Genomic DNA, 15,090 nt, shown 5'->3' with positions numbered 1-15,090 from the left:
TGGCGGCCTCCGGCGATCGCCGTCGACGAACGGCGGCTCCTCGAGGGCATCTGGGGGCGGGGATGGACCGGCCAGACCGAGGCGGTCCTCTTGGTGGTCGCTGGGTCGTCGGGGGTGGAGGAAATCGCCGGCGGCGAGCTCCACGGCGGAGGGGGCTACGGTGGTGAAGTGGTTTTTGGGCTCCGGTGGTCTCCGATCGAGGTTGGGTAGTTGGGCAGCTCCGCAAGGACAAGGGGAAGCTACTGGTGGCGTCGGTTGGGCGAGAGAGTGGCTGGCTGCGACATATCGCACCGGAACTTGGCGGCGGCCGAGCTGGCCGGAGTTGGGGAAGAGAGCCTCTCCGGGCCAATCCACTGCTAGGGGAGGACTAGGGGAACAGTCTGAGGTTGCCTGAGGTCTTGCACGAGCTCGGGGACCCTTTAAATAGGCGCTCGAGGTTGGACCGCGGCGGCTGGGGATAAGATCGCCGGCGACAGCCATGCTGTAGCTGTAGGGCGACGTGGTGGCGACGAGCGCGTGCCGACGAGCTTCGGGATAAGACCGGGCTGTTCACGGGGGCAGCTGGCGCGCTGGGGTGGCTTGGGCGGCGCCGTCCATGTCAGAGGTTCGCTGCCGACGCCGGCGTGCCGCCAAGGGCTCTGCCAGCGGCGCTGCAGGGCGCCAGAGATGGCGTGGAGAGGGAGCGAGCTAGTGCGCGGTTCAGCGGTGGAGCAGGGGCCAGGGACGGGTCGCGTCGAGTGCGGTAGTGCGGCGCGGCGGCTCAGTGCGCGCGCGTGCAAAACGTGCGCTCTGGGCGCGCCCAGAGCATGCACGGAACCCGCTCGACGAAATGCCAGGGCGGTCTAGAGCGCGAGGGTGGGGCTGGCAATTAACAGGACTAGGATAGAGGCAACTAGGAGTTCAGTGGACAAGGTTGCTGGGCCATTGGAGCAAGTTCACAGTGCAAACTAGAAAACATGCCCCAAGCTGACTGTGCACACCAAGTGCTCGACAGAATGCCAAAAGCACTTAGGCAACTCTTGGAGTGGCCAAAAAAGTCTCCAGATCAGGGTCTCTTTAGGTGCAGAAGATGGTGGCAAGATTACTTGGGCAAAACCAGAAATTTGTTAGTGCAAGTTTTGCAAAACTTTACTTTTGGACAAAGAGAAAAAGGGTTTATTGCATGCACTTCAAAACCTCCAATGAGTCCACTCTCCTGGACTTAAGGGTTTTGAAGGGAGGGCTACAAGTAGGAAAAAGGGTCATGGGCACCAGAGCAAAATAAAATAGGGTTGCAGTTCAAATTACTAAACTGGACCAGAATGAAAAAGAGGTTGATTCACTCAAATTTTTCAAAGAACATCACTGGTTTTTTTGCATGAAGATGAATTGTATGCATCCACTGACATCTCCAAACACTTGGAATTTTTTTTAAAGAAATATTTGAATGGGTTGTAGTGCAAAAGTGCCTACTGGACCAGATTGGAAAAGTTGGTGTAGAGCTCAAAATCTCCAATGGCCAAAAGGTATTTTTGCATAAAAGTGATGTGGAAACATCACATGACATCCCCAAATTTTGATGGAAATTTTAAATGCATTTGTCAAATGGTTGTAGTGCAAAACAGGCTCCAAATTCAAAAGAAATCATTTTTAAAAGAATAAGGCTCTGAGAAAACAAATCTAGCAAATTTAAATCCACTGATAAAGAATTGTTTTATCATAGAGAGTATTCAAGTCCAACAATACCTTTTGAAAGTTTTCCACTTGAAGTAAAAATCCACAATAACAAAAGGGTAAATCTTGACAAATGGAAAAGTTTTATTTCCTGGAAAAATTTTAAATCAATAAAACAAGGCCAAAATTTTGGGGTGTCACAAATTGCTCAAGGAAGAGGGGCTGCACAAAGCGGCCATTGAGAAGAGAAGAGCACGTGCCGCTGAAAACAAAGCCATGTCCAAGTTGCTCGCCGAAGAGAACAAGATCATGTCAATGAACCATAATGACATGGACGATCTCATCAAAACATGACATGATATGGCAAGCAGAGAATCTTGAAAAGGAGAATGGTTGCGTCGTCCGATGCGTGTTACAGTTCCGGAGATCTTTCTCTGCTCCATATGGTGGCAATGTCGATGATTTCGGTGCGGGAGTTGGAACAAGCGCCGGAGGTGGATTCGGTGGTGGCGATGAACTTTAAGATGGACTCGATGGCGCGGAGTGAAGATCGACCAAGACAATGCCGGACGTGGTCGTCACTTTTGCAAGACCCTCTTTTGCATTTGTCCTACTAAACTGAGGCTTTTATTTGCGTATAAAATGTGTTATGTTGTTTAAATTTAAATTTATTTGTGCGAACCTATGTCAAATGTGAGAATTTGGCGTTTTCTGTTTACGGATCAACGCGCGGGTGCCCGAACAGAGCCCGCAAAAGCCGACCCGTAAAAAAATATTTCGCGAATATCCTTTTATACGGATTCATTTAGGGGGTCTGCATCTGCGGCCGTCTGAGCCAGCCCGTAAAGACTGTTTTCCATAAACTGCAAACGCGTTTTACAGGTCGGCCGCGGGTTCTACTAGATATGCTCTAAAAACGAGGACTCCGAATAGATGGATTCAGTAAGATCGGTGTGGGTATAGTAGCAGATTAAAGGTGCTGTACGCCGTGTGGTCCTTGATTCAGAAAAGCATTTGTGTGTTTGCCATCAGTGCTCCTAATCTCTGGCTAGCAATCATACAGGTTTGATGGTTCTGCGTCGCTGTTACTCCTAGTACTAGACAATGGGCACTCGGCATTTTGGCAAACACGGCGTCTCGCCCGCACCAAAACTCGACTTTTGGGGCGAGTTTGATTGCTCGCATCAAGTCCAATTAGGTTTATCTGATGCAACATCTTTTTAAACCTCGGTTGTTTGGTTCCTCGCATATATTGTTGAGCCCGCATAGTCCGATTCTTAAAGCATCCATGGGCCCGGCCCGTTCGAAACGGCTGAATCGGTAGTTTTCCGAGAGCCAGACCCGAGCGATGCTTCGAGGCGCACGTGGGTGGCTCTCTGAAGACGCGTGTTTCGAGTTAATCCCTCTCTCTCTCTAATTCTCAATTCCCTCTCTCTCCCTCTACTCCAGTGCGATCCTGTTGATCTCGTCCGTCAGCGTCCGCGACGACGGCGACGACAGGTCCTCCAGGTCGAACGACCTTCCCGCTCCCGCTGCTGCGGACGGCGTGAGGGTGGGGCTTACCGACGTGGCCACCGGCAGACTCTGCAGCTCCTTGACGTTGTCGCTCCCTTGCCGGAGCGGTCGAGCCGGCCCCACCCGAGCTGTCGGTCGTCGCCTCGCCGCCAAGCTGTCTCCACACGAAGTGGCCTCCGCTGAGTCGGCCTCTGCCTCGCGCCATTTGTACCACGAGCTGCGCCTCGCCACCGCGGGCTTGCATTTGCCGTGCCCTCAACTCGCCGGCTACGCCGCCTCAGGCCCCGACCCGAGCCAATCACGAGCCACCCGGCCAGCCGCCGCCGCTGCGGCTTTACCTCCGCGCCGACGGAGTGACCTCCGCTGAGTCGGCCTTCACCCTCGCTTCGCCCTTGCCAGGCGCAGCCTTGTCAGCCGCCCCCGCTGGTACGGCCTCAAGCCGCCGCGGACTCCGTCTCCGCCTCTGCGGTCCGGCGTCTCAGAGCCGCCCCGGTCTCGTGCAGTCTCTACCGTGAGCCGCCGTCGCAACCTGCTTCTACTGAGCCCGGCCTCACCTCTGTCTTGAGCTGCCCGCTTCGAGCAGCCCAGCCTCCTCTTCTTCGCCAAGGAGCCATCTCGCCGCTACCTGAGCCACGACCTCGCCCCGCGGCCGGCCTCCAGCTGTGTTCGCACCTCTGCGTGCCGCCTCCACGCACCTGTGATGCCCGGCGCTTCGCGCCTCCGCTGTCGTCTCATCCCTACGGTGAGCTGCCGCGCCACGAGCCACCTCTGCCTCTGCTGCCTCCGTCGAGTGAGACAAGTTTTTTGATCTGTTGTGGCCTCGTTCAGCTACCACGGCCTTAGCCGGCGCCACGGCCGAGCTGGACCGCGACGCGGCTTCCGTTGTCGCCGCCGGCGACGACAAGAGTGCGGGGGGAGGCAATGAAGACGAGGCGGCCGGCGCAGAGGCTCTCCGAGAGGTGACGGGCGCGGCAAGATCCTCAACAACGGCCAGCTCAAGCTCGTCCACGGCAGCGAGTCGGCGCGTCCACGGTCGTCGGGAGCTGGTGGTGGGCACAATGGGCAGTGGAAGTCCGGTGCGCTCAAAGTGTTTGACGAATGTCAAGCCCAACCTGATGGCTGTTAAGTTTTGTTGTTAACAACGCCGAGTAAAAATTGCATCTCGATAACAAGACCCCTAAAGTAGGCAACCAATCAACTGGTCATTTAGGTTTCTGATCCTGTTTTTGCTTACCCATGCCCTGCCGAGCTTGGCTCGTTTTTCTTCTCTAAGCCAGGCCCGGCAGCGAAAGCAACCAAACACGCCATTGTTAGCCGGGAGAGTCGGTTTTCGATCGCTTGGATTGGATGGTCCCTCATGGATGGATGGATGGATGATAATTTTTCCTTGTCTGATCGGCGTGCCAACTCGACCGTGTGTGATGGGCAAAATGGGACAGATGGTTTCGCGAGAATGGGCCATTAGGCGGAAAGCTGGATCTGGTACTGTTGTGGAATCTTTTGAGTGTTTAGGTTGACTAATGACTACACTTGGAGGGAGGGAGGGGTCGCAGTTTTGCGTCATCCCCGAAGCAAAGCAAAGCAGGATGGCCCTGCCTCCTTTCTGCTTTGAATCATGGTGTCGCCGTTAATTAACCTTTTCCCCTTTCTTCGCTTTACGATTACTGCTCACGTGGTAGGAGTAGTAATATTTCTTCTTATATAGGGAAACGTGGCAGCAGTACAAGAAGGACTACGTGGAAGGAAAGCACCCCCTGGTACTCTGGTTAGTGGGGTACTCGGGTAGGCCAAGACGGGTGGTGTGCCACTTCTGACACTGGCACAGCTTTTCTACAAAAAATAATCGAACTTCAAAGGAAAACGCAAAGATTTCAACTTCAGGGCTGCAACTTTCTAAACCCCTTAAATAAAACCAACTTTCTACTGTTCAACTTTCAACACCCCAAAAGAATCCCCGCAAAAAAAATTTCAACACCAAAAATATCAGCATTCGACCCACAATACATGGACCTTTTTTCACAAGAAAAGTTAGCGTCTATAATCAAGTATCTGCAGGTTTCGACTTATAAACCGAAGCTTTCAACTTGTAATCATAATTTTCAACTTCAACCCAAAATGAGACACATGAAAAATGAGACACATGACAACACAAAGTTTCAACATGGTATTAACATCGGAAGAATAAACTCATGCACACACACATGGCCATGGCCATGGGGGCCTGCCTTTCACAAAGTTTCAACATGGTATTAACATCGGAAGAACAAACTCGCACATACGCGATAGCAAGTTGGGCCTAATAGCTTGTCAGCTTTTCCTAACTGAGTTGCAGCCCAGTCTAGCTAAAGAGGCAACTGATTGGCGTCAAAAGAAAAAGAAGAAGCGATCGATCATCAAAATTTAAAAACCTCCAGCAGAATAATCCTACACACAATATTCCTCAGCATACTTACTTCCCAGGTATCTATGCTCAATATTCCCATGGACACAAAATTTATGGACAAACCGCCGTCGACTTCAGTTTGTTACGGTTCAGCTTACTCAGGAATTCATCATAGGCAAAAATCAAATGGTGAAAGAAGCACCGATAGTACAGTACAGATTACAGAAGGCACCCTCCATGTGTTACGAGACCAATGCTTCGACCATCATGCCTTTGTGGCTTCTGGTTCCAACAGTTAAAAACTCTCATCGAGCTGTTTCACTAGACACAACCTTCAACTCAATTCATCATTTGACTGTTTTTCATATCTAGAACCTTTAGAGGCACTGGACACAGACTACAAAAACTGCAAAAGCCTCTGTAAAACTGCATACCTTCACTAGGGCGGCTCAATCAGCCACAGCCAACGATAACGAGCGCATCAAAATTCCGTACTGCTACCCTGGATTGTCGATGTCAGCATCATTTGATGCTTTGCTCCTCGGCAGCAGCAGAGAGCTTGTACTGAAGGTAGGCTTTGATGAAGGGATCCAGCTCGCCATCCATCACACCGCTGATGTCCGACGTCTCACAGGCCGTCCGGACGTCCTTGACGAGCTTATAGGGGTGGAAGACATAGTTGCGTATCTGTTGCCCCCACTCCGCCTTCACCGCGTCACCGCGGATCTGCTTGATCTCCGATGCACGCTGCTCCTCGGCGATCACCAGAAGCTTTGCCTTCAGCCGTCTTAGGGCCTTTATCTTGTTTGCTAGCTGACTCCTCTCCTCTGCAAAGTTAGACACGATAACCCAAATGTCAGCTTCATTCTGCACAACACTCGGTTAACTCCGGTTCTTGATTCAAAAATATTTCCAGTGAAATTCTTAAATAGCTAATACATGTAAGATCATAAATGACTTATTCTGTGACAAGCTGAACTTATCGTTGAAAAGCTGCAAGATATTGCCTATCAACTATACCAGGACCCCGGACCAGGAGATTCAGTTAGTTTCAGGAGAGCATCATTCAGATTTTCACATCAAATTTCAATCACCACGAATTTATTCCTGCACTTGGTGTGCTTATTTGTCAAACTGAGATGAGTGAGATGTCATGTATACCCATACATAACGGGTTGCGTAGCTGTTCAACATAGCAAGCATAAATAGGTGTGATGCAAGCTGTTCTCGGTAATTAATACCTGCGCAACGAACGGCAATGCCAGTGGGGATATGGACCATGCGAACAGCCGTCTCCACTTTGTTCACATTCTGGCCTCCTTTACCTCCAGCTCTCGTAAAACTTATGTCCAGATCCTCTTCAGGAATTTCTACATCCAAGGATTCCTCTGGTAAAAGAGGCATGACCTCAACACCAGCAAAGCTGGTCTGTAAAAATTAGCACATCACGCAAACTTTTAGAAAGAACCTATTGTACGTGTTTAACCTTCAGCGTGCAAGAATATGGATAACAAACAGAAAAGGAGGACTGCAAAATGAAGATACCTGTCGAAGGCCTTTAGCGTTGAATGGAGACTGGCGGACGATCCTGTGTGTCCCTTTCTCTCCTGAGAGATACCCATAGGCATATCTTCCCTCTAATTCAACTGTTGCTGATTTTATTCCAGCCTCCTCACCAGGGGATTTCTCTACCACTCTTGACTTGTAGCGCTGCTTCTCTCCCCACCTAACATACATCCTGAGTAACATGTCAGCCCAATCCTGCAAAGATCAAGCCAAGTTTAAAAGAATGCAATCACAACCGTTTATCCATAGCACGTGCTTTGTCGGAGGAAATGCCAAGCATCACTTGTTGTCATTCTGAAGTGAGAATGTGAGATTAGAGTATAACTACATATACATAGATAGGTTACAGGTCAGTTATGTACAATATGGATTAAAGGCCATCATCATGGACGAGGACTTTCAGCGCTCAGGCTCGCTTGCTTTCTATTGATGAGAACAACTAGGAGTTATTGATCATCATATAGTCGAAGCTTGTGCAGTTCCAGTCCCATAGCTGGGCTAGTTTGTTACTCATCGGAGTCTGAAGAGCAGTCTTTTATGGTGATAAAATTCAAAAATTCATACAAGTAATTGCATATACGCTAGCAAACTATGACCGGATAGCAAAGAGAATTAGCAGTAGTATAAGATCAAATTTCTTCGGAAGCAACAGTACCAAATGACTAATACATAAGATAAATAAAACCCAAATACCAAAGCAACAGAAAAACAGTCCAAGCTTAAATAACAAGCAGTGTCATGCTGCCTAACAGAAAGTAAATTAAACTCTAAAGTACAACTTCTGCTGGTCTAAAGAGGTCAGGTTAAAGCCTGAAAATGGAGTGAACAAATACCTGGGCATCGGTGCCACCAGCGCCTGCAGAGATAGTAATTACAGCTCCTTCCTTGTCATAAGGCCCAGAAAGAAGCCGTGTCATCTCAAAATTATCTAGTGCCTTATTCAATGCCTTTATGATCTTTGATGCCTCCTCAAGAAGGCCTGTGTCTATGGAGTCTAACTCCTCTGTAAGCTGCACAATGGTATCCGCTTCTTCAACCTGAATGTAGGAAAGACCACAATTAAGAACTATTGTTGATGGCCACTTATTGCCATGCTCAGCCAGATATGGCGACGGTACCCCTTCCTGAAGGCGTTGCTCCCGAAGAAGTCGACTTAGTCACAGGTGTTTTATTCATATCTCTTGTAATGGCTTGGCCGTGATTGTCTTTGTTTTGTACTCCCTTTAATAATTAATAATATTGGTTGTGTGCATCACAATGATGCAAAGGCCGGGGGTTTAAACCTCCTTTCCGAAGAAAAAAACTTATTGCCATGCTTGTTCCACAAATTTATATCATCTATTTGGATATGCAACAAAACATGTATCCTTTTCCTTATAATATAACTATCATTACCATTATATAACGACTATATTATACATGACTAAAGTTTTGCAAGCAATATCTTTTAAGGTGCTGGATGCATAAGAGTGCCATGGAGCCAAACCTGGGACTTGAAATCGTTAAGAAGCTTGACTTTCTCTTTGAGCTCTGTGAGAGCAACAAGCAACTCCTGTGCCTTGGAAGGATCATCCCACAAGGTACTATCTCCAGACTTGTTCTCCAGTGAAGCGATTTCCTCCAGAAGCTTTTCCAGTCCAGCATCCTGCCTGACTTCATTGACACGCTCTACGGCCAACTCAACATCCTTGCGCAAAGCGTAGAAGTCTGTACCCAACTTCCAGTCATATGGATTACAATTACAGCCCACTGAAAGAAATCAAGAAGTGAGCAAATAGATTACCCTGCATGGCCCATTCGACGGCCTCCGGCTCATCCACGACGCTCGACTGGCTCCCCGCCCCAGAGGATGCAGATTGCACTGTGTTGATCCAAGTCTGTCATCGTCCCATCCACAGGATATAAGAAAACTAAAGCATGAACACCCAGATTTTCTTCTCTAGCCAAACTAGGAGCATCAGCTTTAAAACTCTCACGCCCGCATCGCGCACAATACAAACATAGAGTTCCCTACAAACATATACTAGTTGGCGTAGGTATACTTGACATCTTACACAGGAACACTTTTATCTACTCCCTCCGTTCCTAAATATAAGTCTTTGTAGAGATTCCAATATATACAACAGAGTACATATGGAGCAAAATGAATGAATTTACATTCTAAACTACGTCTATGTGCATCCGTATGTAATTTATATTAAAATTAGACTTATATTTAGGAACGGAGGGAGCAAGAGTCAGCAGTTGAATAGCTCACGGATGCATAGGAGTATGAGAGGAGGAGCTCACCAGGGAAAGAAGGAAGGCGGCTGCGGCATGAAAAGGAGAAGGTTGGGCACCCGGTGGTGAACCTCCGGCAAGCGGCGGACGAGGGGCCGGGAGCGGAGCTCGCGGCAGCAAGAAGCAGCCGCGGGCAGTCAATCATGGCCGTCGGCGAGGGGAATGCGAAGGCCAGCGGAGGCGACGCAGCCAGGGCCGGAGGGGCGGTGCTGGAGGCGCGAGAGGGAGGGGCGGGGGGTCAAGGGGATTGGGGAAGAGGAGGTCGAAGGACGCGCGAGCTCAGTGTCGACGGCGAGTTCGGGATTGGCTTCAGGGGTTCGTGACGCTCAGCGGCATCGATTTTTTTTGGTAGTACCTTTCTTTTAGCTTGATACACTTGTAGGTGGGCCTATTGCTGTTGGGCTTTAGCATAATGGTTAGGCTTAAAAGGCTGGACTGTCAAGGGTTGAGTGCAAAAGAAATTCTACACGAGGCTACCATAACCCCACTCAAATAGAAAACGGAAATGAGAATGAGCGAAAAATTCTTTGGGAATGATTTTTGGAATGAAAGCCATGTGGCGCGTCCGTGCAAGTCTCGACACGTGACAGTGTGGCAATCCTCGTGCAGTCGTGGGGCACCGTTGTTTCCGTCCACCCCTAAGCTAAACGACGCAAAATATTCGCTCCATCCACCGTTTGAGCGAATGATGCAAATCTTGAACAAGTAGCGTTATTTATATAGAGCATGATAATTTTCGTGTGTAGCATGATAGTTTCCTCTGATGTAACAAGGCAATTCCTAAAATATGTGTGGCAATTTCTCTTTTGTAGCATGTCATTTTCCTATGTGGAAACACAGTTTCTCTCTATTGTAAACGTTGTTGGGCCTCCAAGTGTAGAGGTTTGTAGGACAGTAACAAATTTCCCTTAAGTGGATGACCTAAGGTTTATCAATCCGTGGGAGGCGTAGGATGAAGATGGTCTCTCTCAAATAACCCTGCAACCAAATAACAAAGAGTCTCTTGTGTCCCAAACACACCCAATACAATGGTAAATTGTATAGATGCACTAGTTTGGCGAAGAGATGGTGATACAAGTGCAATATGGATAATAGATATAGGTTTTGTAATCTGAAAATATAAAAACAACAAGATAACAAGCGATAAAAGTGAGCGTAAACGGTATTTCAATGCAAGGAAACAAGGCAGTATCTCTCAACAATAATAACATAATTGGATCATATAACTATCCCTCAACATGCAACAAAGAGTCACTCCAAAGTTACTAATAGCGGAGAACAAACGAAGAGATTATGGTAGGGTACGAAACCACTTCAAAGTTATCCTTTCTGATCGATCTATTCAAGAGTCCGTAGTAAAATAAAATGAAGCTATTCTTTCCGTTCGATCTATCCTAGAGTTCGTACTAGAATAACACCTTAAGACACAAATCAACCAAAACCCTAATGTCACCTAGATACTCCAATGTCACCTCAAGTAGCCACGGGTATGATTATACGATATGCATCACACAATCTCAGATTCATCTATTCAACCAACACAAAGTACTTCAAAGAGTGCCCCAAAGTTTCTACCGGAGAGTCAAGACGAAAACGTGTGCCAACCCCTATGCATAAGTTCACAAGGTCACTGAACCCGCAAGTTGATCACCAAAACATATATCAAGTAGATCACATGATATCCCATTGTCACCACAGATAAGCACATGCAAGACATACATCAAGTGTTCTCAAATCCTTAAAGACTCAATCCGATAAGATAACTTCAAAGGGAAAACTCAATCCATTACAAGAGAGTAGAGGGGGAGAAACATCATAAGATCCAACTATAATAGCAAAGCTCGCGATACATCAAGATCGTGCCGAATCAAGAACACGAGAGAAAGAGAGAGAGATCAAACACATAGCTACTGGTACATACCCTCAGCCCCGAGGGTGAACTACTCCCTCCTCGTCATGGAGAGCGCTGGGATGATGAAGATGGCCACCGGTGAGGGATCCCCCTCCGGCAGGGTGCCGGAACAAGGTCCCGATTGGGTTTTGGTGGCTACAGAGGCTTGCGGCGGCGAAACTCCCGATCTAGGTTATGTTCTGGAGGTTTTTGTATTTATAGGAATTTTTGGCGTAGGTCTCACGTCAAGGGGGTCTCCGAGTCGTCCACGAGATAGGGGGCGCGCCCAGGGGGTAGGGCACGCCCCCACCCTCGTGGACGGCCCGGGACTCTTCTGGCCCAACTCTTTTACTCCGAGGGCTTCTTTTGGTCCATAAAAAATCATCAAAAATTGGCACGTCAATTGGACTCCGTTTGGTATCCCTTTTCTGTAAAACTCAAAAACAAGGAAAAAAACAGAAACTGGCACTGGGCTCTAGGTTAATAGGTTAGTCCCAAAAATTATATAAAATAGCATATAAATGCATATAAAACATCCTAGATGGATAATATAATAGCATGGAACAATCAAAAATTATAGATACGTTGGAGACGTATCAAGCATCCCCAAGCTTAATTCCTGCTCGTCCTCGAGTAGGTAAATGATAAAAACAGAATTTTTGATGTGGAATGCTACCTAACATATTTATCAATGTAATTTTTTTATTGTGGCAAGAATATTCAGATCCATAAGATTCAAGACAAAAGTTTAATATTGACATAAAAATAATAATACTTCAAGCATGCTAACCAAGCTCATCCCTATAAAATCATATTGTTTGGACATGCTTCATTTTCGTCACACAAAAATGCTCTCATCATGCACAACCCCGATGACAAGCCAAGCAATTGTTTCATAATTTAGTATTCTCAAACTTTTTTCAACTTCCACGCAATATATGAGCGTGAGCCATGGACATAGCACTATGTATGGAATAGAATATGATGATGGGGGTTGTGTGGAGAAGACAAAAAGGGAGAAAGTCTCACATCGACGCGGCTAATCAACGGGCTAGGGAGATGCCCATCAATTGATGTCAATGCGAGGAGTAGGGATTGCCATGCAACGGATGCACTAGAGCTATAAATGTATGAAAGCTCAACAAAAGAAACTAAGTGGGTGTGCATCCAACTTGCTTGCTCACGAAGACCTAGGTCATTTGAGGAAGCCCATTGTTAGAATATACAAGCCAAGTTCTATAATGAAAAATTCCCACTAGTATATGAAAGTGACAATATAAGAGACTCTCTATCATGAAGATCATGGTGCTACTTTGAAGCACAAGTGTGGAAAAAGGATAGTAGCATTGTACCTTTTATTTCTTTATTTCTTTTTTCCTTTTTTATTATTTTTGTTTTGGTTTTTTGGGCCTTTTTTGGCCTTTCCCTTTTTTTCTTTTTTTCGGGACAATGCTCTATTAATGATGATCATCACACTTCTATTTATTTACAACTCAAAGATTACAACTCGATACTAGAACAAAGTATGACTCTATATGAATGCCTCCGGCGGTGCACCGAGATGTGCAATGAAACAAGAGTGACATGTATGAAAAATTATGAATGGTGGCCTTGCCACAAATACGATGTCAACTACATGATCATGCAAGGCAATATGACAATGATGAACCGTGTCATAATAAACGGAACGGTGGAAAGTTGCATGGCAATATATTTCGGAATGGCTATGAAAATGCCATAATAGGTAGGTATAGTGGCTGTTTTGAGGAAGATATAAGGAGGCTTATGTGTGATAGAGCGTATCATATCATGGGGTTTGGATGCACCGGCGAAGTTTGCACCAACTCTCTAGGTGAGAAAGGGCAATGCACGGTACCAAAGAGGCTAGCAATGATTGAAGGGTGAGAGTGCGTATAATCCATGGACTCAACATTAGTCATAAAGAACTCACATACTTATTGCAAAAATCTACAAGTCATCGAAACCAAGCACTACGCGCATGCTCCTAGGGGGATAGATTGGTAGGAAAAGACCACCGCTCATCCCCGACCGCCACTCATAAGGAGGACAATCAAAGAAACACCTCATGCTTCAAATTTGTTACACAACGGTTACCATACGTGCATGCTACGGGACTTGCAGACCTCAACACAAGTATTTCTCAATTTCACAATTACTCAACTAGCACGACTCTAATATCACCATCTTCATATCTCAAAACAATCATCAAGTATCAAACTTCTCATAGTATTCAATGCACTCTATATGAAAGTTTTTATTATACCCATCTTGAATGCCCATCATATTAGGACTAATTTTATAACCAAAGCAAATTACCATGATGTTCTAAAGACTCTCAAGATAATATAAGTGAAGCATGAGAGTTCATCTATTTTTTTAAAATAAAACTACCGTCGTGCTCTAAAAGATATAAGTGAAGTACTAGAGCAAATGACAAACTACTCCGAAAGATATAAGTGAAGATCAATGAGCAGTCGAATAATTATGCAACTATGTGAAGACTCTCTAACATTTAAGAATTTCAGATCTTGTATTTTATTCAAACAGCAAGCAAAACAAAAGAAAATAAAATGACGCTCCAAGCAAAACACATATCATGTGGTGAATAAAAATATAGCTCCAAGTAAAGTTACCGATGAATGAAGACGAAGAGGGGATGCCATCCGGGGCATCCCCAAGCTTAGGCTCTTGATTGTCCTTGAATATTACCTTAGGGTGCCTTGGGCATCCCCAATCTTAGTCTCTTGCCACTCCTTATTCCATAGTCCATCGAATCTTTACCCAAAACTTGAAAACTTCACAACACAAAACTTAACAGAAAACTCGTAAGCTCCGTTAGTATAAGAAAATAAATCACCACTTAGGTACTATTGTGAACTCATTCTAAATTCATATTGGTTTAATATCTACTGTGTTACAACTTCTCTATGGTTCATACCCTCCGATACTACTCATAGATTCATCAAAATAAGCAAACAACACAATGAAAAAAGAATCTGTCAAAAATAGAACAGTTTGTAGTAAACTGCATCACTCGAATACTTCTGTAACTCCAAAAATTCTGAAATAAATTGATGGACCTGAGGAATTTATCTATTAATCATCTGAAAAAATAATCAACCTAAAAGCACTCTCTAGTAAAAAAATGGCAGCTAATCTCGTGAGCGCAAAAGTTTCTGTTTTTTTACAGCAAGATCGCAAAGACTTCACCCAAGTCTTCCCAAAGATTCTACTTGGCATAAACACTAATTAAAACATAAAACCACATATAAAAAGAAGCTAGATGAATTATTTATTACTAAACAGGAGCAAAAAGCAAAGAACAAAAATAAAATTGGGTTGCCTCCCAACAAGAGCTAACGTTTAACGCCCCTAGCTAGGCATGATGATTTCAATGATGCTCACATAAAAGATAAGAATTGAAACATAAAGGGAGCATCATGAAGAATATGAATAGCACATTAAGTCTAACCCACTTCCTATGCATAGGGAAGTGAGCAAACAACTTGTGGGAACAATAATCAACTAGCATAGGAAGGCAAGACAAGCATAACTTCAAAACCTTAAGCACATAAAGAGGAAACTTGATATTATTGCAATTCCTACAAGCATATGTTCCTCCCTTATAATAATTTTTAGTAGCATCATGAATGAATTCAACATTATAACTATCACATAAATCATTCTTTTCATGATCCACAAGCATTGAATTTTTATTACACTCCACATAAGCAAATTTCTTCTCATGAATAATAGTGGGAGCAAACTCAGAAAAATAACT

The 15,090-nt window shown here is 45.7% G+C and overlaps 1 protein-coding gene across 2 annotated transcripts; it reads right to left on the bottom strand.

Moving 5' to 3' along the window:
- Nucleotides 1–5,716: 5,716 nt before the first annotated feature.
- On the bottom strand, nucleotides 5,717–9,731 carry LOC123052476 (peptide chain release factor PrfB1, chloroplastic). Of its 2 annotated transcripts, none has more exons than XM_044475662.1 (7): nucleotides 9,407–9,731; nucleotides 8,901–8,978; nucleotides 8,604–8,824; nucleotides 7,951–8,154; nucleotides 7,097–7,312; nucleotides 6,793–6,979; nucleotides 5,717–6,378 (listed from the first exon to the last, which is right to left on the bottom strand). In XM_044475662.1, exons 1-7 carry the CDS (start codon nucleotides 9,540–9,542, stop codon nucleotides 6,074–6,076), a joined length of 1,347 nt encoding a protein of 448 aa, XP_044331597.1. In that variant the 5' UTR covers nucleotides 9,543–9,731; the 3' UTR covers nucleotides 5,717–6,073. The 2 variants fall into 2 exon arrangements, with proteins under 2 accessions (XP_044331597.1, XP_044331598.1); XM_044475663.1 differs by having other exon boundaries at nucleotides 8,901–8,994; nucleotides 9,407–9,728.
- Between the last annotated feature and the right edge of the window lie 5,359 nt (nucleotides 9,732–15,090).

Source organism: Triticum aestivum, chromosome 2D (genome assembly GCF_018294505.1).
Source record: "Triticum aestivum cultivar Chinese Spring chromosome 2D, IWGSC CS RefSeq v2.1, whole genome shotgun sequence".
Classification (NCBI taxonomy): domain Eukaryota; kingdom Viridiplantae; phylum Streptophyta; class Magnoliopsida; order Poales; family Poaceae; genus Triticum; species Triticum aestivum.
The sequence above is the reverse complement of the archived record's forward strand: the minus strand, read 5'-3'. Positions and strand labels throughout refer to the sequence as shown.